The sequence below is a fragment of the Nansenia antarctica genome (genome assembly GCF_963989245.1).
Source record: "Nansenia antarctica genome assembly, chromosome: 4".
In the NCBI taxonomy this organism is placed as follows: Eukaryota; Metazoa; Chordata; class Actinopteri; order Argentiniformes; family Microstomatidae; genus Nansenia; species Nansenia antarctica.
Window position 1 is genome coordinate 13474806 of NC_137689.1, and position 21309 is coordinate 13496114.

Sequence of the window (21309 nt, forward strand, 5' to 3'; positions counted from 1 at the left end):
ATTTCTTTCTCCGCACTTTTCAGGAAAAGCTGATTGTATCGTGTGAGCAGGAAGTATTGCGTGTCCACTGCAGAGCGGCAAGAACGATAGCCAATCAGGCGGTCCCGTTCAGCGCTTGCACCATGCTGCTGGACTCAGAGGTGTACAACATGCCGACAGAGAGTCCGGTGGGTGCACAGTGGCATAGGAGTTGTCAACCAATCAAATGGCCAAATCAAATCAAATGGCCATGTACTAGGGGTGGGCATCGACGATCGATAATTGATCGATAAGGATCTTGGTCGATCACAAAATAAAACATTTGGTCGATCACAAAAAAAAAAAAAAAAAATTTTTTTTTTTTTTGTGATCGACCAAATGTTTTATTTTGTGATCGACCAAGATCCTTATCGATCAATTATCGATCGTCGATGCCCACCCCTACCATGTACCACTGTGTAACAAGTTGTATTGTCATCTGTATCCTCAGGGTGACGAGAACAAGTCAGTAAGAGATCGCTTCAACGCTCGCCAGTTTATCTCCTGGATACAGGATGTGGATGACAAGTATGACCGCATGAAGGTAAAGAGAAGGCTAAATTACACTTTTTAGTGCACACTGGCTTAATTGACATTAATTTCCTGGATGTCTACATCAAGTTTATTACTCCTCACTCATAATGGTTTCTCTCCTTCCACACAGACTTGTCTGTTGATGCGACAACAGCATGAGGCAGCGGCCCTGAACGCAGTGCAGAGGATGGAGTGGCAACTCAAGGTGCAGGAGCTGGACCCTGCCGTACACAAGTCCCTGTGCGTCAATGAGGTCCCTTCCTTCTACGTGCCAATGGTCGACGTCAACGATGACTTTGTGCTGTTGCCCGCGTGACAGAAACACACACTCGTTCACCGAGTTAGAGATCAAGCGTCATCACTTTTCAAAGAGACATTAAACAGATCGTATGGTAAGGGCTAGCCGGTTTGAAGAGGAATTTCCTTTCTTGGAGGACTAAATCCTATATATTATATAGAAAAAAAGTAAAAGAAAAAAAAACCATGCTAATGATTCCCTTCCATGAGAGGACGAAGCATCTTTTTACCGGGGAAAAATAACACAACTTGCACTTTCATCCTTCGATTTTTATGCTTTTGTTGTTCAGAATATGAAAAAGCAAAACGGCTTTGCTTTGAAGCTCCCACACCCCCTTCGGTTGATGCTGGGGGAGGATAGAGATATTTTTCAGCATATTTTTGGGTCCCCGTAAATGAAAGGATCGCTGGAGAAGAGCTCTCGCATGTGGATCATGGTTGGAGGAGCCACCAGCTGCAGCCGACACAGAGCTCCAGGTGAGCCTGGAGGAGCAACGCCTGACAAGGGGCGTGTGCTTGCCGTGGTGCAAGATGGGGCATTTGTGGGACCTCCAGCCTCTCCCTCTTGAAAGGACAGGAAGGCCTGTGAGGACGAAATTGAACTGCTTGGAGACCATAAGGGCCCACTCAGTCAGAGAGCAGCCGTCCCCTACTGTCCACACCCACACCAACCAACACCGTGATGGTGCAGTAGACCCGGTAGGACCAGCAGCCTACACAAGAGCAAAGTACATCTGAGGGTCATTAGCATGGGTCAGGGCTCAGTGCCAGAGGGGAAGAGACAGTACCTTCAGCCTCATGGCATGGGCAGAGAGGTGTGAGTCAGAGCACTGGGGACACACCGGAATGTCTCCCATCGGCAAGCCTAATCACCTGGCTCAGCCTCTGATGCTCAGCCTCACGAAGGCACCCTGTGAATGACTGCAAAAAGGAAAAACACACAGGACAAAAGAATAACACAAGAATGTTGCGATTCAAGACTTAAGAGATAGAGGAGAGTATTCTTCTTTTTGTCTATTTCTTTACTTGGGCATTTCATTGTTTCTGAGGAAGTGACTTGAAACACTACAGAGCCAATATTAGTTTAATGGGAAAAAAAGAAAACTGAAAAAAAATTGTATTCCGTAAATTATGTACAGTTTTTATATTCGTTAACCAATGTATTCTCGCTGCCTTCTAGATAATTTATTTTGCCACACATTACTGCACAGTTGTAAATAACTTATGTACTGTAACATCACTCAGTTAAGTGTAAAAAAATAAATGAATAAAAATTATCTTTGTATGTACAGTTCACTTTCGGGCAGCACTTTCCCCCTCATACTCATGGGCCAAAATGTGTACATGTCAGTATTTTAAAGACCCCAGTGCACAGTTAATGTTCCCACCTAGAGTCTGTCCAGAGATGGCCAAAACAAGTCACCTGGGTTGTCACCAGAACATAAATAGATAGTAAAGACACCCCTCCATATGACCAGTGCCCAAACACAGAGCCACAACCATAATCCTCAGATGTAGCAGAATGATTATTGAGTTATTTAAACAATAGAAGAGGTATATTAATCATTGCTTTATTAGACAATTATATTTAAAAAAGAAAATGAAAAAAATGAAACCAAGAAAATGCCTTTTTACAGTGAATATTTTAATTTACTCATGTTGGGCAAGTCAAACAAGGTTACATCTGGATTGGTCAAGAAAGAAATGCTATTAACAAGCAAAACATCACATACTTTTATAACAATTTCAGATGGGATTTTTTTTCCGTATTTTATTTTTTTCCACTTTGTCTATAATCTACCGGTACATTAATTGTACTATAGTCGTATCTGTGGGTCTTTGATCTTCATAATTATGTACTTGTCTGAAACTCACAAGAATAGGGATCTGATAGTAGGCATCAAATACAGGTTAAGGTACAGGTTAAGAGCTTACTGGCCATATTTGAAATTATTTTTTGAGCTCTTTGGTGTAATGGCTCTAGCAAATAGACTGCAGACTTGCTTAGAAAATGTCCAATTATCTTTTAGAAATTCTTTTCACCAACAAGATGGGCCTCATTCCATAATGTTTTCAAATGTATTCTTGCTTTAAAAAAAAAAAAACTAAAAAAAAAATGTATTCAAGAATTATAATATCTCCCATGTCCCCTCTTATTTGTCTGGCTTTAAACAGGCAGTTAAGTTGACGGTATGAGGTGCAGCTCTTTGTATACTCAAATGGTAGCACCAAAGTTGAGTTTTTCTTGGTGTAGAATACAGAAATTGTTTCTTGATTACAAGAGCCTGACTTGACTTAGCAAGATGCCCATGAACAAAATTGCTGTTTTAATTCGATTTTTTTATTATCATTATTATTTAAAGAACTCGGAAATCCCAACTATGACCAATCCTTCAATTGCCAGTCATAATTGATATAGACCTAACAGCATTTATTGGACATGAATGAAGGTCCATTTCAGCTTAAATGTACCCATTCTTAAATTGATGGTTGAAGGTGTTACAACTTGTCAGGGATTTCTGAGTGTTTTGATTTCCTATATGTGATCTCATACTGTGCTCTGTTGTGTGGTCTTTGCCAGGCTCACTTGTGTTAAGGTGTACGTGTAAGGCCCAGACAGACAAATATTAGACTTTGTTCTCCTCAACATCATGAACCAAAAAGCAGACAGCATTTATTTAACTCGTACTCAAAAGGGGGAAGAATGGTGCAGAAGTGATGGTTAAGCAGTTTTCCTTTTTAGCCCATTGGAGTATTGGATTGTGATGACTAGACTATATAGGCCTATTGTTTCTTTTTTTCCATTTTTTTTTAATAACTTTTCTGACCTACCACTTAGGCTGCTTGTCAGTGTGAGAGCTGCTGGCTCATCATAATGGCAATATTAAGTGAAACGTTGTGAAGTTAACACACTTTCAACATAGTATGATATGTCTAGTCAAGTGCAATGGTTGTTGCTATTCCAGTGTACAGGCAGTTATACAGTCCTGGACATTTTGAAAGACGCAAACTAATTTCATAGCACAGGTAGTCAGGGGTTAGGGTTATGTATACTTTAGAACTTTGATTTAAGCCCTTATCTTTATTTTGGATTAGATTTTTCTTGCTCTTTCTTTTTTTTTTGAGGGGGGGGGGTGGTTGTCAACATGATTCTTGTGTGTTTTAGATCCTTGTATGTAGTGTTGGATGTTGTCTTGGATTCTTTTTGTTTTGTTTATGAAACAAACACCAGTGGCATGTCAATCACTTTGCTTATGAGCAGAATGTATACCGTTACTATGCCCCTCACTATTGTTTACAAGACATCAAGTGTTTCGGTTTCACATGCGCCTCTTACCTTTACGGTTTGAGCCCTGCCTTTTTTATTTTATTTTTTATTATTGAACCACAAAGGCTTGAAATTGTGATGGCTCGTTACAGAGGGATTGTCAGTGATGCCCATGGTTTTGGACAGTTAGGTGATGTTGTACATGCCTGCAGAAGACTTTCATTGCACAGAGCAATAGATTCAACGATATATATTGCAATTCTTCAACTGTTTAAACTTTTTGGGGGGAGGTTAGGACAACATCCCTTATTCTTTTAGTCCAGAAACCTGTCTCATTCACTGTATGTCCAATTACTTTCTCCAACGCACACCAGTGAAGGGCCACCTGAATTAGTCAATTCAAGACAATTTAGTCTCATCCCCATCCCTCCAGTAAAGCACTTGACCATGACTTAGATCACCCTTTGACCTCTCCTCAGTCTGCAACACGTTACCTCTTCTATTTCACAAATTCAGTCCGTTCATGTACATTTTTTGTCCACATAAAAACTGCTATTTTACATGATAAAATCATGATTTCAAGCCTTTTTCTAGTTTTTTTTTCTTGTTTATTATTATACCGGACAGTAGCTGTTTCTTTTTAGAATGGAAAATGACTAATAAAGCATGGAGAACTACTCTTTAAATGGTGAGAAATAACCTATTTATTATCTTTCTGACACCTGTGGTATGTTTGAGTTGGAGGTCTCCGCTGTGTAAATTTTCCTCTTGTAATGCGTTAGAGACATTGTACATAGCTGTAAATAAATCTCCCAGGACGTTTTGCACCCTCCTCTTTGTACTAGTCTAAACTTGCGTAGAATGTGGGGTTCTAACAGCAACGAGACGGTGCGCTCGCTGCAGGTGATGTAACAATGTAACTTTTTTTATTTGTACAATGTAGTTGAATTGTGTACATATTGTTGGAGCAGCTATGGGGCAGGGGGGTTGTTGATGCTATCGTCAGTGCTGTAAAAGATCCAGTACTTTCACCTCTAGCTGTGTTGATTTCCTGCAAAAACAAAAGCGAGAAACTAAAAATGAAAAAAGACTTAACTGATGAGTAAAAATTCAAAATTGTTATTTTCTACAGTTGCATGTACAGAGAGCGCGAGAACTGCTGTTGTTCCTCAGAGATTATGTTCGTAAATAAAAATTTGAAATATTTCCCATGGTTTCTAGTTTTCCTTCTTGCTTGCTGCCCTTGTACACATGCTGTAAGATGCCTTGTGTCACACTGCCTGGGTTTAGAGGGACCAGGGATGTCAAAGAAATGGCCCAGAACAGACCCATCAGATGACACAATCAGGCTTGTGGGTGATTTGTTCAATATTTTAATAATTATATTTTAATATTATATAACCTATATATTTATTATATAGCCTATCTGTTTTTTTCACCCTAATTCCTGAGTCGTACCACTGCAAACCCGACCGGACGCTCCTACCTTCTGCTTTCCTACTCAGCAAATTTTCCAGACAGGGGTACCTGAATTTTACCATTCCACCGAGTTACTGTTAACATTTTAAGTACCCCGCAAATTTCTCAAATTTTACAGAAAATGTCGTCAAAGAGAGGATGGAAGTACTCCCAGGCTGCGGGGCTTCAGAGCAACTACATTACGGAGGTAAACAAAAACGATTACACACTTCTCTGTGAAACTGATGTGTTGTTTTTGGCGAGTTTAAAGTTCTCTACAGGGTGATCAGTCATGCGCTTGTGGTGACTTTTTGTGACTTGTTACCTAATGTGGTTTTCAGGTAGGCTAATCTCAAATGATAACCATCCACTTGAACCCCAATTATGGATTGTTCAAGAAACTCTGTGGCCATAGTTGATCCTGAACATTGAAAGATGCTCCTTACACAACCTTTCTGGTATTTGTTGGGAAACATTTGTAGTAAGTGGAATACATAGGCTATTGTAAATGTTGGAAATTTGATAATCAACTATTTCCCAAACTGTTAACTCTGGGAATTTGATTGGCAAAAGATAGTACAAACTGATAATAGTGTTTTATCAACATGTATCTTGGTTGAACAACAGGGTAGGACCACATGCAATGTAAACATGTAAAATAAACTAATTATATCTGTCTATATTTTATTTTAATTTGTTGTATTGCTTCTAATGGACACTCACTTGGACACAACACTTTATTCGGAACACTACTAATGGGTAGGGCCTCCCTTTCCTCTCAAAACGGCCTCAATTCTTCGTGGCCTTGATTCCACAAGATGTTAGAAACATTCCTTTGAGATTCTGGTTCATGGTAACATGATTGCATCACACAATTCCTGCACATGGTCAGCAACAATACTCAAATAGGCTGTGGCATTCAAGCAATGATTGATTGGTATTAACAGGCCCAAAGTGTGCCAAGAAAACATTCCCAAAACCATTACACCATCTGAATGAATGAGAAGGTGTACAGGTGTTCATAATAACGTATTCAGTGAGTGTATATTGGTTAATTAATTATATTTTTAGTTCCAACCTTCAGATGCCCACAGATGAACCCATCTTGACAATGAGGCATTAGTCTTAGTTTGAGGAGGCTGCTATAACACTGTTCACTGTAATATTGAGCTCTGTGGAAATGAGGCATTGAGTGTAGACTAAGTATAGGCTACTGTAATAATATGATGCGCCCAGTGTACATCAGTGGACATTTAGTTTGACTAACAAATGTATTTTTTCTGGCCTGCTTCAGGTCACATTTGGTCCACTGTGGCCCACAACCAAAACAAGTTTGACACCCCATACGATAAAATAGGCCTACACAGACAGAAGCTGTTTTTGAACTGCTCTACTGACCTCGTCCCTAGGGCCCAGTATTTCAAAATATTTAAATCTAGATCAGAATGATCAGGTTTGTTTTTTGCTATCCAGGATGAGATCTGTCTGGCAGAGTTTGAGTAGCATTGGGAAATCCGAGACAGCTTGACCTGGTCCTCGACAGCAAAAAGGGATCCAGATTATTCAGACCCAGATTTAAAAATTCAAAAATTCAGTCAATTTCAAGTTGATAAACCTTTCTGTCATTATTTGTTACAGATTAAAGTATGCTTTCTTATATTAACTTTTTACGGTAAATGTCAATATTAGTCATAAGTTGGCTTTGATCTACACTGAATGTTTGTCAAATTGATGAATCAATTAGTCGTTCTCTGTATAGCCTAACCTAATTGGTTCAGAGTAGGAAACAATTGTGGACAGTTATGTCATATTTCATTGATTTATTTTAGAGGTTTACTGCCACCTGCTGGATAAACTTGGAAGTCAAGGTAATGGCACTAATGACCTCGAACACCAGAATGTTTGATAGAATGTTTAGGCCCAGATTAATCATTTGCTATTATTGTAATAATCCTTATTTATTCCAATTCCATGTTGTTTAAACATATTATGTCTTGGGGCAATTAGATTTAGATTTTGCTATATCCATTGCATTGTTCCACTAATCAATGTGTTAGTAGTAGAAATCGACATTATGATCTGTAGCCTACAGGCAGGAGCAGGTTATTTTGATGACGGAGATATCTCCATTCTCAGTGACAGCCATATTAATAGAATGATACGGGAACTGCAGCAAAAAATATGATTACAGTAATAAGTCTAAATATAAGTTATTCCTCTAGAAAAAAAAGAGGAAAAAAAAGTGTTTGACACTAACAATAGCGAATGTCAGGTTGACGGGACAACCCCCTGGAGCGGTTCCTTACAGAAAGCGAACAATCAATATTTGTAGTCTGTGCGTAACGAACAGGTGACGATGCCTCACCGTTAATAGTCAAGAGCCCTGCGTCTGAAGGCTCTTGGCAGAGTAGATAGAGCGCTACTCACTACTCCCCAGTAACACCCCCTCACCACTCCGCCCGTTTGCTACTTGCGTCCGTCTGCAGTTGCGCTCCCTCAGCTTGCTTTAGGGTTAGGGTTACGCATGGTGGATGCTGCCTCGCGCTGGTGACGAACAGCTGTCACGCTTTCAGTAACAATCATGGACTTTGAAACGAAGGTTTACACCCAAATCGGTGGATATGGAAGATATAATCGTACCGTCGCTATCTTCAGTTGGTTTCCGAACTTTGCTGTCATGCTGAACCTTTTTTGCGACGTTTTCTACACCCTAATTCCTGAGTCGTACCACTGCAAACCCGACCCGGCGCTCCTGCCTTCTGCCTTCCTGCTCAGTAATCTCTCCAGAGAGGAGTACCTGAATCTGACCATCCCGTGGGTGAACGGCTCTGGCCTGAGTCACTGTGAGCTTTTTAAGTACCCCGCAAATGTCTCGAATGTGACAGAAAATGTCGTGAAAGAGACGGTGCCATGCACCAGAGGATGGACGTACTCCCAGGCTGCAGGGCTCCAGAGCAACTACGTTACGGAGGTAAACACACACGATGCCACACTTCTCTGTGAAACCGATCTGTTGTTTAAAGTTCTCTCCAGGGTGATCAGTCATGCGCTTGTGGTGACTTTTTGTGACTTCGTGACGTTAGAATTATATGGTTCTATCTCCATTTTTGTCAAAATTGAGTTTTTTACATAATCTGATCCATTAGGGGTTTATTAATGACTGTGTGGTGTTATTTTTTAAATGTTGAAATGTTTGAGTTAGTAATTCATAAAATACAAAGGTTCCATCTCACAAAACATAATGGAATGTAAAAACTTTGACGCTCGATATCTCTGAACTACCCTGAACGGAGATAGAACCTTCTCATTCTAAGCTCACGACTTGTTACCTAATGTGGTTTTCAGGTCGGCTGGTGTCAAATGATAACCATCCACTCGAACCCCAGTTATGGATTGTTCAAGAAACTCTGTGGCCATAGTTGATCCTGAACATTGAAAGATGCTCCTGACACAACCTTTCTGGTATTTGTTGGGAAACATTTGTAGTAAGTGGAATACATAGGCTATTGTAAATGTTGATCATCAACTATTTCCAAAACGGTTGTTTACTCTCTGGGAATTTGATTGACAAAAGATAGTACAAACTGATCATATTGTTTAATCAAAATGTATATTGGTTAAACAACAGGGTAGGTCCACATGCTCTCTCCCTCTCATGCTAATGAGTATTGGTCTGTGTGCGTGTGTGCGTGTGCGTGTGTGTGTGTGTGTGTGTGTGTGTGTGTGTGTGTGTGTGTGTCTGTGTCTGTGTCTGTCTCTCTGTGTCTGTGTGTGTGTGTGTGTGTGTGTGTGTGTGTGTGTGTGTGTGTGTGTGTGTGTGTGTGTGTGTGTGTTGTGTTCCACACAACAGGAAATGCTGAGTGCCTTGATGTTGTCTCTTCCTGGGACAAGCTGTTCTAATGTTCTGATGTGGTCAGACTCAGATATAACCTTCCTCTCATGTCAACTCCTCGCCCCTACCTCATAGACACATGTGGGGTAGGGGTGAAGTTCTGTAGCTAGAAGAGTTTGAATCAGGGTTCTCTGGCATGGATGACCCACACATACAATGCTCTGCGTAAGTAATGGGCCAGTTAAGCATTTTTCAGTTACTATGAGGTTAAAGTAGAGATTGTCAGGCTTTTATTTAAGGGTATTTTTTGTAAATGTTGGTTTCACCATTAAAACTCTCTACTCTTACACTTTTTTTATACATAGTAGGCCACTGTAGGTGTCCTATTTCAGGACACCAAAAGTAACGGGACTGGCTCAAATAATGTCCAAATCAAGCTTCTTTTTAGGTGAGGCTTCTTGACGAGCTCTACTGCGTTTCTTAACCTCCCCTGCACAATTGGCTTTCTTCTTTTCATTTTGCCTTTCATTTATTATTGGGTGTGGGCCAATCGTAAAATAAATACATAAAATAAACTTTTTGAGCCTGAAAAAGTCCCTAGTTGCTTTGGCGGTGTTTTGATTAATTGTCTTACTGTATGGTGAAGCGCCATCCAATGGATTTGGAGGCATTTGCTTTTACTCGAGCAGTAAAAACACCATGTTTGTGTCCATTTCAATATATAACACATACAGCAGTTACGTCATCGATTAAGATAAGTTAGCCAGTTCTAGTGGCAGCTTTACCTGCCCAACCATAGAACCCCTTTCCACCATGTTTCACAGGTGAGGTGGAATGCTGTAAATCTTGGGCAGATCGATACAGATCGATCTCCAGAATTTCCTGTCCACGAGACCTTTCCCCCGACCTCTGAAGGCTTTTAGGTACTTTTTTAGCAAACTGTAACCTGTCCATCCTTTTCAAGGCTGACTATTGCTTTGCACTTTGCAGTGAAGCATGTGTACTTTGGCTGTTGACATATTCTGTGGATGGTAGTCTCTGACATCACCCCTACCTCCTGGAGAGTGTTCCTGATCTGTGGGACAGTCAGTTACTTTGGGGTTTTTCTTAATAATGGTGAACAATCACTGTAGAAGTCTTCCTTGGCCTACCATCTGATTGACTGCTCTTTTATGCCTGCACAAATGATGTTACAGAACACACCTGACTAACCACAGTGTTAGCAGTTCCTTGGGGCTAGGCACAGCCCACTTAACAAATATACACTTAACAAATATACATACAAATATTATTGCAAAAGGGATCCTGCAGAGTGACAGTCACAAAAATATGAACTGTTTATTAAACATCCAGGCTGAGAAACAGTGAAAGCAACCCATGGAAATTCCACGATATGGTTCCACTGTATGTGTTTGTACACTTGTTTGCATTAACTGTAAAGGAAGTGGATGCAGGCAGTGGTCATGAGTATTCTCCCTCATGTACCCTGGAGGAAGTCACCAGCCCCCCACTTCCTGCAGCTCTGACACCGACAGTCCTGGCTTCCCCTCGCCACGACATCAGACACTATACATTTGTTCTAGTCCGCACAGGAAGTGACCTCACAGCAGGGATGGACAGATCCTACTGGAGGCCCTGATCAAAAGTAGTATGACAGGGACAAATCAAGATAGGAGCTGGGGAAGGACAGAGAGAGAGCATCAGAGCATCAGAGCATCAGAGTGGGTGGGGAATGGTAGTGGGTGCTGACCAGCCGACATAGTGCAGTGGTTGTAATGTGATAAGTCTATCAGAAATCATGCTGCATTCAATCAGTGGGGAGATATTTTCTTTCACACACCCTACATTCCTCCGCATTCGCATAAGGCTGGCAATTGTGTGTGTGTGTGTGTGTGTGTGTGTGCGCGTGCGTGCGCGCTTGTGCTTGTGCTTGTGTTTGTGTTTACACCAGTATACTTGGTCTAGAATTTTAAGTATATTAAGGAAGAATGAAGCTAAGTAGCTACAATCTAAAACTCTGAACCCTGAAAAGAAATGCAAATACCTAATGTATGAACAAATACCTAATATGGTGTTATTTTAGTGTCGCTTTTGACATCCTTAAACCCTACTCATAATGTCATGATGGCCTCTCTCTGTCTCTCTCTGTCTCTCTCTGTCTCTCTGTCTCTCTCTGTCTCTCTCTGTCTCTCTTTGTCTCTCTGCTCCACAGTGGAACCTGGTGTGTGGAGACTACTGGAAGATTCCTCTGCAACACATCTGCCTCATGACAGGCTGGATTCTGGGATACATCTTCTTGGGAACCCTGTGTGACTGGTAAAGTGTAACCCCACCATGTTTTTGTTGTCGTCCATGTCAGTGACACACACATCATTGATATGTGACCATGGTAACATTGTGCGTATGGTTCTTGGCATGTGTGTTTTTTGTGTCTGTTTAGGTGTGGTCGGAGACGGGGGTTTCTGCTGTCTGTCTCTCTGTCTGGTCTGTTAGGAGTAGCTGTCTGTCTGTCCAACAGCCCTGTCGCTTTCCTACTGCTGCGCCTCTCCCAGGGCGCCATGTTGGCAGGGGTCTTCTTGTCCTCTTACATAGCCAGTAAGTATCAATGCACTCTGATCTCTTGAGTATACACTCACTGGGGCTCACTCCTGAGTACACACGTCCTCGGGCATTGTCTCACACTGGTATTGAATGAATGAATGAATGAATGAATGGTCTTTATTGTCATTGATATAGTACAGGTACCAAACAAAGAAATTTGGCAGGGGGGGGCTCCCCTGGTGCTAGGAAAAAAAAACTAAAAAACAAGAAGGGAAAGGAGCTGGTTTACATAAATAAAGGCTATGTACACTATCCACTATACTATACTATACAAATAAAACACTGTGCTGTACTCTATGCTATGCTCTACCTATTCTAACAGTTCCTATTCTCTGAACCTTATGTACCCGAGGGTTGTCATATTGCACATAGTGTTATTGCACATTCATTTAAAGTGTCGCAGTTTGCAGGTTTGAAATACATACATTTGTGTCTTTCTCAGCTCTGTATAGCTCTGTATAATTATATTTCCTCCAGAATATGTAATGGTATTTGTTAAGTGGTCATGTGAGTTGGTGTATTGAATTAATTATTCCGTTCAGTTAAGTTGAATCGATTCCTCAAACTAATGGTATTCCCTTGGGAATAGTGCAGAAGCGTTTTGCTTAGCTGACTTAAAACACGTAACTGGTGAAGGTCAAAATGTGTTGGTAGACGTTTTTAGTTGGGTAGCTAATAGCTCAAAATCTCTTACACAAATTGCTGTGTGTATGTGTCAATACAACTGTACCATGAGTAGGGGTGGGACGATTAGAAAATGTCATGTCACGATTATCGTGGGCAAAATAATCGCGATCCACGATATTATCGCGAGAATAAAATAAAATAAAATAAATAAAAAACTATTTTTTAGAATGCCAATAAAACACACTGTAATCACTTTAACTTAGATTTTGTTGTATTTTTATTGAATCATGTTAATAACATTAACATCATTTTAAAAACATCTTGACAAAAATAAAAATCTTTAATAAAATCTTAAATAAGGTAATGATAAATTATAAGGTATCACTGCATAAATAAAGGGAAAAAATACTGTCAAACAAAACTTGAACACTGACACTTTTCTGTCATCAAACTGAGTGCTAGCCTTGTGGCTTAGAGACTTGAAAGCTTCAAGATAGGTTAAAGTGCAAATGTGAGAAATCTCAATTATATTACTATTTATTTATAACATACGATTATGACATCCTCCCTCTCGCCAGTTTGGGGCAACATAGACTTCTCCCCTGGTGCCACGGATAGGGGTTTCAAGCGGTGGGACAGCAAAGGGATGGTTACTATCGGACATTGATATGATACGGAAATACTACTTTCATTTGACCAATTATGTAAGAAATATGACCTACCACGAAATGAGTTTTTCAGATACCTTCAGATACGAAGTTTTTTAAATAGCCAAAAAGACACTGGCCTCTGTCACCAACCCTCTCCGCTGGAGGAGATAGTCTCTGCTGGAAAGACGAGAGGCATTCTGGGGCTTGGGTATAGAGCACTTTCGAAATATGATAAAGGCAAACCTGCATTTACGCCCAAAGACTGGAATAATGACCTGAACATTAATACTGATGAAGCAACTTGGTCACTAATATGGCAATCGGCAAACGACATCTCAATCTGTAATAGGACGAAGGAAACGCAATTTAGACTACTACAACGTTTGCAGATTACTCCCCAACTTAGACATAAAATGGATCATAACAAATCGGAAATGTGTACAAAGTGTATTACCGAGGTTGGGAGCTTTGTTCATTGTGTTTGGACTTGTAGATATATAGATGATTACTGGAAAGGTATAGTGGATAAAATTCATCTAATTCTAGATGTTACATTGGATAAGGACTCCATGTGTCTATTGTTTGGGTTGCCAGACAAACAACTTAAAAGTAGGCATTCCAAAAGACTTCTGTGTATCCTCACTTTTTGTGCAAGGAAAAATATATTGCTGAAATGGATAGACTGCAAACCGCCTACAATAGCTGGATGGCACAAGGTAATTTTTGATATGATTCCTATGGAATATCTGACATAGGTCTAAGTGTAAGATAAAGACATTCTATAAGATTTGGTCTCCGTTCTTAGATTATATTGGTACCAGACTGGCTGCCATTGTAATGAAAGGTTTGGTGGATTACACTCAAGAAAGTACACAAGACTAATGTGTAACAGATCTACAATGTATGGGTCACAATATTATTTACTGTGCTGGTGTTGTGCTGCCGCTGTGTTTAGGACTGTAAGACATGGATGCTGTCTCCGATGGGGGTGATCCCCCCATATATTATGGCATTTGTTGTGTCATTTTCTTTTCTGTTTATTTCTGATATGTGACATGGCCTCCTCCCCCCCCCTGTTTTTTTGTTTTTGTTTTGTTTTTAAACATTTTCTGTTTATGGACAATGTACTGCATAACAAAGTGCAAAACTAGTTTTCTACTATTAATGGGACAATAACCTCCCCCACGGATACTAGTTGTTGTTGTTATGTCCTGTTGTGTAACACTGTGAAATATTAACCCATGTCTCTGTGAAACACTGTGAAATATTAACCCAAAAAAAAAACGCATAGGTCACATACATTAATACATACAATAAAAACAGACAGACAAAGCAGTGTTTATAAAATGTAGTGCCTATTTAAAAAGTCCAGTCATTTAAAAATAATAATTCACAAACAAAAAACATAAAAAACAAAAAACGATTATGACGATTATTCAACTAATTAAAATTCTCCACGATAAAGTTATCGCGGGTGTTTTTATCGCGATTAACGATAAACACGATAATCGTCCCATCCCTAACCATGAGACCAATCCCGAACCCACGCCTCTCGAGACTGGTATGCTAACAAACAAAGAGGGTCACTTTCAGAGAAGAGAACTGTGTTGGCATGTTTCCCCTGAGCTACTGTGTAGGAAACACAGCTACGCAAAACCTATGTAATAGCACCAGGTCCTCAACTCCTCCTCTCTTTCCCTCCCTCCTTTCCCCTCCCTCCACCGGTCCTCCACCGGTCCCTTGGAGAGATGGCGTGCGTGTGGGGTGAACACACAGCTGTGTGGGGTCGGGGTATCTAAGCCCTCCCTGGGCTCCGAGGCCTCACCTCTGCTACAGTATTTTTATATTGTGTGTTCTCACTGGAACCTTCCTGTGATTGTGTGTGTGTCTGTGTGTGTGTTCATGTGTGTGCATGTATGGAGGGCTGTTTTATGTAACAAGAGACTAGGAGAGTGCTTGATGTGTTTTTAAGACTTGGGAGTAGTTGGTGCTAGGTACAGCTGTGATAGGGAGCCCCCTCTCTCAAACACAGACACACATGCATATATATATATATATATATATATATATATATATATATATATATATATATATATATATATATGCTCATACATTCCAGTGAGGTCACTGGTAAATTGAATCAAGATGTTTGAGGCTGGAATGTTATTCCCAAGTAATCTCCAGCCAGTTCTTCTTGAAAGGAGTGGAGGAACAATAACAGGTCAGAACAAAGTGGTAGGAAATGAGTTCCCTCTTCCTTTCCTCTTGTCGCAGGAGGAGATCTAGGGCACTGGTGTTTAGGTCAATGCACACAGGAATTTCACACCAATTCAATCACTTTCACAAACGGTCACAAATAGTCTTATAGTCAGTGGATGGCTGCTTAACTATATATCCTCCCCCCCGCCCACGACCTCATGTCCTCCCCTGTGTGTTCTCTAGGGCTGGAGTTGTGTGACCCCCCCCACCGCCTCATGGTTGCCATGGTCAGTGGCTTCTTTGGCATTTGTGCCGAGCTCTTGTTGCCAGGGCTGGCGGTGATGTGCCGTGATTGGCCAGTTCTCCAAGCAGTGGCTACCTTGCCACTGCTATTGCTGATGAGCTATTGGTGGTGAGTCAATCCTGACCATGTGTTTGGACACTTCCATGTTCATATTGTATGTTTTTTTTCAGCGTATGTTCATATGTAACATGATGGAAAGAGAGAGGAGTGTATGTCTCTTATAATGTTGTGCTGCTCTAGACTCGATCGAAACTGCTGCTCTAGACTCCGATCTAAACTTCAACAGCCACATAAACTCTACCTATATCAGCCTACTATCACCTGAGAATGAGAGGTTTCATGTCCAAGCAAGACATTGAAAAACTCATCCATGCATTTGTTTCGAGTAGACTTGATTATTGTAATGGTCTACTTACAGGCCTATCTAAAGGAGCTGTTTGTAAATTGCAGCTCATCCAAAACGCTGCTGCTAGGGTCCTAACAAAAACAACAACAAAGAAGTTTGAACACATTACATCAATCCTGAGATCCCTGCACTGGCTATCACTCTCTCAGAGAATTTAATTCAATATACTCCTAATTACATACAAATTGCAAAATGGTCTTGGACCAAAATACATATCAGATCTCCTCCCACCCTATATTCCAACAAGGCCCCTAAGGTCAGCTGAGACTAATCAGCTAATCATTCCAAGAGTGAAAACAAAACACGGTAAAGCAGCATTCATTCACTCTGCCGCATGCCCCTGGAACAAACTCCCTGATGAAATCAAACAGGTCCAAAACCTACAAATATTTAAAACTAAGCTAAAAACCTTCATGTTCTGCAGCAGTTGTGATTAAACACTAACACTATCTAGGCCTTTTATCCATCAACTATTATCTTATTAAACGTTTTATCTTTTTACTTCTTATACCTGCAGCAGTTATGAGTTTCATTATCCATAATTCAAGAATGTATAATTCTATAAATTCACTGTAAATATAGGCTAAATGTGTTAGCAAATGGGTCATTTTACACTGCAATCTCACACACCGTATCGGCCAGGATTGCGGTTGAATACAGATGCAGTATCAAACGTGTCATTTTACACTGCAATCTCATACGCCGTATCGTGCAAGATAGCGGCTAAACACAGACACAGTATCTGCAATCTAACACACCATATCGGGAAGGACAGCGGTTGAATGCAGTTGCAGTAATAATACTTTTATCTATATCCTTTTATTCATTGTCGTATTATCTCGTGAAATGTTTATTTTCTATATATAGGCTATGTATCTATTCTTGTCATTTTGATTATTTTACTATCCTCTTTCTGTATTTTTTAATGCTATATGTAAAGCACTTTGAATTGCCCCTGTTGTATGAAATGTGCTATACAAATAAACTTGTCTTGCCTTGCCTTTGCCTTATCAGCTGTGCCTCATTGTTCCCTGAGTCTCCCCGATGGCTGCTGGCTACGTGTCAGATCCCTCAGGCTAAGAGGTGTCTCCAGAGCTTCTCCACCAGGAACAGAGTGTATATGAACGGGGACATCTACCCTGCAGAGAACCTTCTCTCAGGTAGGCATCACCACACATGGCCCTGGTTGCTTGTCTCAGCTCGGCATCACCACACATGGCCCTGGTTGCTTGTCTCAGCTAGGCATCACCACACATGGCCCTGGTTGCTTGTCTCAGCTAGGCATCACCACACATGGCCCTGGTTGCTTGTCTCAGGTAGGCATCACCACACATGGCCCTGGTTGCTTGTCTCAGCTAGGCATCACCACACATGGCCCTGGTTGCTTGTCGGTATGAATGGGATGAGAAATAACACAGGTTGCCACTCTACGGGCTACAACCGTTAAGTATTCACCCTGAGATTTGTTTGGCTTACTCTAGGGATGTATTCATCCCGCCTAGGCTCGTAATTTCATTGGGTCTCCGATACATATCACACCATCTTGCCCACCTGAAGCTGCTACGCGGGGATAGAATTACAGTTCAGGTTAGGTATTGAATTAATGAATATGTGGTATTCAGCCCGTAGTGTGGACTTGTTTGATGGCTCCCTGCAGTGGCCCAGTAGGCACAGCTCTCTGTCATAGCATCAGGAGTCTCACTGTACTTGTGATCCATGATCTCCATCCACCAGCGGCACAGTAACCTCCCAGCCAACACAGACCTAGTTAAGTGAGGTCCACATGGAAAGGATGTCAGACGGGTGAACCTGTATGACTATGATCCAGAACTGGCGGCTGCTTGCCCCCCCCCCCCCCCCCATCTCCCTGTGTCAGCCTGACCGTTCACTCAGGGCATGGTGCCACTCGGTTCACAAGCCCGACAGCTAATGAGTGAGAACACTCGACGCATGTGGTAGTCTCCATGAGGCAGCGCTTTGTGTGCTAGATGGTTCAATGAGTTCTAATGAACCAAACGTCTTCGCTGAAATTACATTAGTCCAAATCGAGGTCCATCAGCAGGCTTGCTGAATAGCTCTATTGAGTGATTTAATAGAAGCCACTGGTTATGAGGATACAGTATAAATGTCAAATGGAATGTGTGTGCGCTCCGAATGAACAGAGCTACTGGGTCAGGTGCCCTTGTGTGAATGTAGACTGACAATCTCTTTTCTTCTTTCTCTATCTCTCTCGCTCCCTTCTTCCTTCTTTCTCTCCCTACCCCCCCCCCCCCCCCCCTCTTCCTCTCTCTGTCCTGTAGAGATTGACGTGGCATGCCCAGAGGAGTCCAAGCCAGAGTACCACTCAGTGCTGGAGTTGCGTCACACGCGGGTTATCTGGAGGAACTGCCTCATCCTCAGCTTTACTCTGTGAGTTCATTTATCCTGTGAGTTCATTTACTCTGTGAGTTTGTATACTCTGTGAGTTTGTTGTCAGCAGGAGGTCTTCTGCATTGTTTTTCTTAGAAATGATCAATCCCACGGTCAAGGTTAAATCAGAACAGACATTTCCGGTGAGAGGTGAGGTGGAAAACACTAAATGGGCTTATTTAGAAACCTATAAGTAAGATTATACAACAGTTAGTTCCGACCAAGGAATTTGATTGGACAAGAGGCGTTCCATGAGTGCTGATATACAGTATAACAGCACTGGGACCTTTAACTATGTGCATCACTCCGTCGCACAGATGTTCTACTAAATGACCGTTAATTAGACTACATGTTTGTGTTCAGGTTACTAGGCAACAGTCCATTTGAAGTTCAGTTGTGGAACTATTTTTTTTATTTTTTTATGATTAAATAAACAAACAAATCATAATCTGTTGTCGCTTATTACTGTTAACTAATAAATCGCGCTGTAGAACTGTTGTATAAAAGCAATCCACACTTTGTTTTTGCCTACCTAGTCACTGTCCTCCCCCCCCGCCCCCCGCAATTCATGCCACAATGATGTTGATCACTTGAACGCTTAACATCACTTTAATTTCTTCCTCCTCCAGGTTCATCGGTACAGGCATCCAGTACTGTTTCACCAGGAACGTACACACCTACAGCTCCAACTTCTACTTTAGCTACTTCCTGCGTGCGGTGACGGGAGCCCTGGCTTGCGTCTTCCTCTGTCTCACCGTCAACCGCTTTGGTCGCCGTGGCATCCTGCTGCTGTCGGCCATCGTCACGGGCCTTTCTTCTCTGCTGCTGTTGGCCCTCACACAGTGTAGGTCCCTCTGCCCTATTCTCTATGGCTGTAGATTGAGGATGGCCAATCCGTTTCCCTGTCCAGTCTTGTGAATTCTGCCTCCTTTCTCTGTCAGACTTGCGGGGAGGGCTGGTGATGGTCCTGTCTGTGCTGGGCCTCCTCTCCTCCCAGTCCCTAGCTATGCTCAGTACATTCTTCGCCAGTGAGGTCATGCCGACCGTAGTGCGGTAAGCTCTCGGTCCTAGACTGTAATCTGTGTGTCCATGCTTACGCTTATTAGTGTGTGTTTGTGTGTGTGTGTGTGTGTGTGTGTGTGTGTACCGATACTGTATGAAATGTCGGTTCTCCAATAATGTGGACTGATACTGGTTCAGGTTGCCTCAGTAATGGCACTAAGAGCTCTCTCCCTCCCCTCCCTCAGTGGTGGCTGTCTGGGGCTGGTCCTGGCTGCAGGCTGCGTGGGCATGGCCGCCTCCTCGCTGATGGAGCTCCAGAACAACGGCGGCTACTTCCTGCACCACGTGGTGTTCGCCTCGTTCGCCGTGCTGTCGGTGCTCTGCATCATGCTGCTGCCGGAGAGCAAACGCAAGCCCCTGCCGGACTCCCTGAAGGACGGGGAGAACCAGCGCCTGGCCGCCCTCTTCCTGGCCCGCGGCGAACGGGACAGCATGCCTCTGCTGTGCACGCAGCAGCGCAGGCCCTCCGAGTACAACCCAGACAGCTACTCCCGCCTGGTCTCCGCCACCAAGAAGATCCTTACCAAAGACACGCTGCCCTATAAGATCGTGGTGCCAGCCCCGGCTCCGCTGTTGGAGGGGCACAGGGGGGCACAGGGCAGAGCGGAGCACGCGGTACGCGAGGAGGACTCGTCCTAGCACAGCGCCTTAGCTCTAACCTTCATCCGTCTTCCTCTCCCATTGAGACCTCACCCCCCCCCCCCCCCCCCCTGCCCAGACTTGCCCCAGACATGCATCCCTTGAATGATGGCTGATGGACTTTTTTCTTTTGTAGCAGAGCAAAAACTTTATAAAGAGATGCGGTAATGTGTGTATAGCTATGTCTGTTTTTGTGAATCCTGCCAAATGTCTCAGACTTAATTCTCTTTGTGAGAATGTTTTTCCTGAAAGAAAGAATAAGAATTGCAAAAGAAAGAAAAAGAAAGAATAAACTTCACACTGTATGTGACTGCACAGGCTTTAATGAAAAATCCAAGTTATTTCCTTTTGTATTGTTGGAGAGAGCGCTCCAGTTTCCGCTGTGCAGTATGTACTTGGGACTGAGGCTGAGGCCACTAAGGTTACTGAGGGTCACTTGAGAAGCATTGCCTGTCCACTTACTGGTGACTCGTGCTTTCTCTATTAAGTAGCAGGAAGGAGGGTCCTGACTGACTTCTCCTTATTTTAACTCTCCAGAGACTCAGATAGGAGACAGCAGTGTGGCTCAAATGATATGCATTGTTTGTTTTGGGGCTCGAGTAGAGGTCAGAGCAATCAATGAAGTATGTTGCTGATCAAGCTATAAGTCTAACTCAAATAAGAGTGTTGCTGGGCACTTTTTAGTAATACTTACTTATTTTCTAACAAATCTAAGAATTCGTTGCACCATTTAATTAATTTCGTATATTTTGAGAACCTTATGATTATGCGATATCACGTAACTTGTAGTAGTTTGGTGGCTGGAATGAGCTTACATTTTGACTAATGCTAAATAATGTGCATTTTCACCCTTTCATGGGTAGTAGGTACACAAGCATACCACAAAAGAGGACAAGTCTGGACTTTAGAATAAATCCTGTATCAAAATGCATTCAAGGGGAACAAAGACACTGTAGTATTGTTTAATTACTGACCATAATAATAAGGAAAATGTTATTTATTTCA

The 21309-nt window shown here is 42.0% G+C and overlaps 2 protein-coding genes across 2 annotated transcripts in view; both read left to right on the plus strand.

Annotated features, from left to right (window-relative positions):
* ankrd11 (ankyrin repeat domain 11) overlaps positions 1 to 3687 on the plus strand; it is an 89230-nt gene extending 85543 nt beyond the window's left edge. Inside the window, exons 12-14 of the mRNA XM_080528892.1 lie at positions 24 to 167; positions 470 to 562; positions 683 to 3687. Of these exons, the coding sequence (XP_080385018.1) occupies positions 24 to 167; positions 470 to 562; positions 683 to 868 (423 nt within the window). The 3' untranslated portion in view covers positions 869 to 3687. The remainder of the gene's footprint in view (positions 1 to 23; positions 168 to 469; positions 563 to 682) is intronic.
* A 4469-nt stretch (positions 3688 to 8156) lies between these two features.
* slc22a31 (solute carrier family 22 member 31) lies at positions 8157 to 20304 on the plus strand (the record flags this gene model as incomplete). Its single annotated transcript, XM_080529050.1, has 9 exons — positions 8157 to 8546; positions 11620 to 11723; positions 11848 to 12002; positions 15728 to 15896; positions 17209 to 17354; positions 18495 to 18603; positions 19233 to 19447; positions 19545 to 19656; positions 19851 to 20304. The coding sequence occupies 9 exons, from the start codon at positions 8157 to 8159 to the stop codon at positions 20302 to 20304; spliced, it is 1854 nt and encodes a 617-aa protein (XP_080385176.1).
* Between the last annotated feature and the right edge of the window lie 1005 nt (positions 20305 to 21309).